Source organism: Penaeus vannamei, chromosome 4, assembly GCF_042767895.1.
Source record: "Penaeus vannamei isolate JL-2024 chromosome 4, ASM4276789v1, whole genome shotgun sequence".
Taxonomy (NCBI): domain Eukaryota; kingdom Metazoa; phylum Arthropoda; class Malacostraca; order Decapoda; family Penaeidae; genus Penaeus; species Penaeus vannamei.
Window position 1 is genome coordinate 7,218,127 of NC_091552.1, and position 2,500 is coordinate 7,220,626.

The window sequence follows — 2,500 nt, forward strand, 5'->3', positions numbered from 1 at the left end:
GGTCGTGTCAACAGCTATTCAGGGTCATGTAAGTTCGTCGTGGAGCGAAGTTTAGGCTGTGTTGATGTTTTGTCATTTCGTGTGTTGTTTTGTTTATGTTTTTGTTGTTAAGTTTCTTTGTTTGTTTGTTTTTATTTGCTTTGTTGTGCTTTTTATTATTTACTTTATTATGTGTGTGTGTTTTTTTATTTACTTTATTGTCTTTTTTGTTATTTACTTTTCTTTTTTTGTTATTTACTTTATTGCTCTTTTTTATTATTTGCTTTATTGTGTTTTTTGTTAATTACTTTATGTTTTTTGTCTTTTTGTTATTTACTTTATTGTTTTATTTACTTTTTTGTTATTTTATTGTTATTAGTTGTTTACTTTATTGTTTTTATTTACTTTATTGTGTTTTTGTTATTTACTTTACTGTGTTTTATCGTTATTTACTTTAATGTGTTTCTGTTTTTTACTTTGTTGTGTTTTTGTTGTTTACTTTATTGTTTTTATTTACTTTATTGTGTTTTTGTTATTTACTTTATTGTGTTTTATCGTTATTTACTTTGTTGTGTTTTTTTTGTAATTTACTTTATTGTGTTTTTGCTATTTACTTGATTGTCTTTTACTTATTTTTTCCTGTAGTTTACTTTATTGTTGTTTGTTTTTTTGTTTTTGTTATGCTATGGTCAAGTTGTATTGAGCTCATTGTGCTATATAATCAAGCTGGCATAATATGTACACATACGGTATATATGCACATGTGTGTATGAAATGAAATACTGACAGTTCACAGCGTTACTGTTTTATTTCATTTTTATTATTGGTTTTCTTTGCGTTTGTGGATACACATTACAGTGTTTGTATTTTTGTTCATGTGCGTATGTTTGTGCGCGCGTGTGTGTGTGTGTGTGTGTACATATACTGTATGTGTACAGTATATGCATACATATATACAGTATATGTAAATGTATATGCATATATACATATACATTTTCATATATACATACATGCAAACCTACACACACGCATATATATATATATATATATATATATATATATATATATATATATATATATATATGTGTGTGTGTGTGTGTGTGTGTGTGTGTGTGTGTGTGTGTGTGTGTGTGTGTGTGTGTGTGTGTGTGTGTGTGGGTGTGCGTGTGTGTGTGTGTGTGTGTGTGTGTGTGTGTGTGTGTGTGTGTGTGTGTGTGTGTGTGTGTGTGTGTGTGTGTGTGTGTGTGTGTGTGTGTGTGTTTTATCCAACATCCGACCTAACCGCCGAAATATGTACCCCCACCTATCAACCTTTCACCTGCGTCTCCACCTGTACCCCCAGGACGACCGCGGGAGACTCATGCGCCGGACCATCATGCGCTATGTCAACCTGGCCTTCACCCTCACCCTGCGCATGATCACCCCGCGGGCCAAGAAGCGCTTTCCGACCCTCGACCACATGCAGGAGGCTGGTAAGAAGAGATCACGTGGCTTTTAAGCAAAGTCGCGCAGAGGGAGAATATATACTCTTGGCGTATCCGCTAGGAGTCGATATGTTAAACATGAGGAATGAGCATGAGATGAGTGAAAAGTCAGCCTCATGATGTATTGTTTACGGTTTTTCACAGATCCTCAAACTTAAGGCCGTCACATTTTCACCTTTTCCTTCAGTTTTTTGCGTTTCCGAATGAACTTTCCGTATGACATTCGACTGACCCATGTAAACAAACGGCGCTATCGGAGTGAGGTCCCGGGAATCACACGAATATTTTAATACATATTACGTTATTTTTAACATGATGATGTATATTGTATTTACGAATGTTCTAAAATATTAGCTTATGCTTACATTCATCCTATCTAATTTATTAATACCACAAGATCAAGATGGAAATTAGTCAGACGGAAACGGTCGCCACCGTCGTCGTCTGGAGGCGATCCGCGTGCAGACGACACGCGAAGAGCCTCAAATTCAGACGGAAACGCAAAAATTGACGGAAAAAAGTGATAGTGTGATAGGGCCATTAGTTGGAAGCGGCCTTAAGTTACGGCTGTGTGAATACCTTAACGACATAGGGGTATCCTCAAGGAACTACTATTATTAGCGTTTTTATTTATATGTTTCATTATCTTAAATGCTATTATCAGTATCATTATCTTAAATGATACAATTATCAGTATCATTATCTTAAACGTTATGATTATCTTAGTTACTGTCATCTTTATTATTCTTATCGTCCTAATTCTTATTATTACTAGCACTATTTCCATGTGATCATTATCCACACCATTATCATCGTTATGAGCATCATCCTTATCACTACCTCCCAGTGTATCATCATCATTGATAATCATTTAATAACCACCACCATCCTCATCGCCACCATCTTAATTTAATTATATTTATCTTATCAATATCTTCTGCTATCAATTATTCTTTTTCTCTAACTCTCCCTCTCCTCTCCCCCCAAAAGGATTGATGACCTCGTCCGAGAGGAAGATCTTCGAGGCCATCAGCAAG

The 2,500-nt window shown here is 35.1% G+C and overlaps 1 protein-coding gene across 1 annotated transcript in view; it reads left to right on the forward strand.

Moving 5' to 3' along the window:
• LOC113823069 (bestrophin-2) overlaps window positions 1–2,500 on the forward strand; it is a gene marked incomplete at its 3' end in the record, with an annotated part of 36,001 nt that overhangs the window by 24,550 nt on the left and 8,951 nt on the right. The window contains 3 exon segments of the mRNA XM_070120606.1: window positions 1–28; window positions 1,322–1,451; window positions 2,454–2,500. The exon segment at window positions 1–28 is cut by the window's left edge and continues 144 nt beyond it; the exon segment at window positions 2,454–2,500 is cut by the window's right edge and continues 192 nt beyond it. Coding sequence (XP_069976707.1) covers window positions 1–28; window positions 1,322–1,451; window positions 2,454–2,500 — 205 coding nt within the window.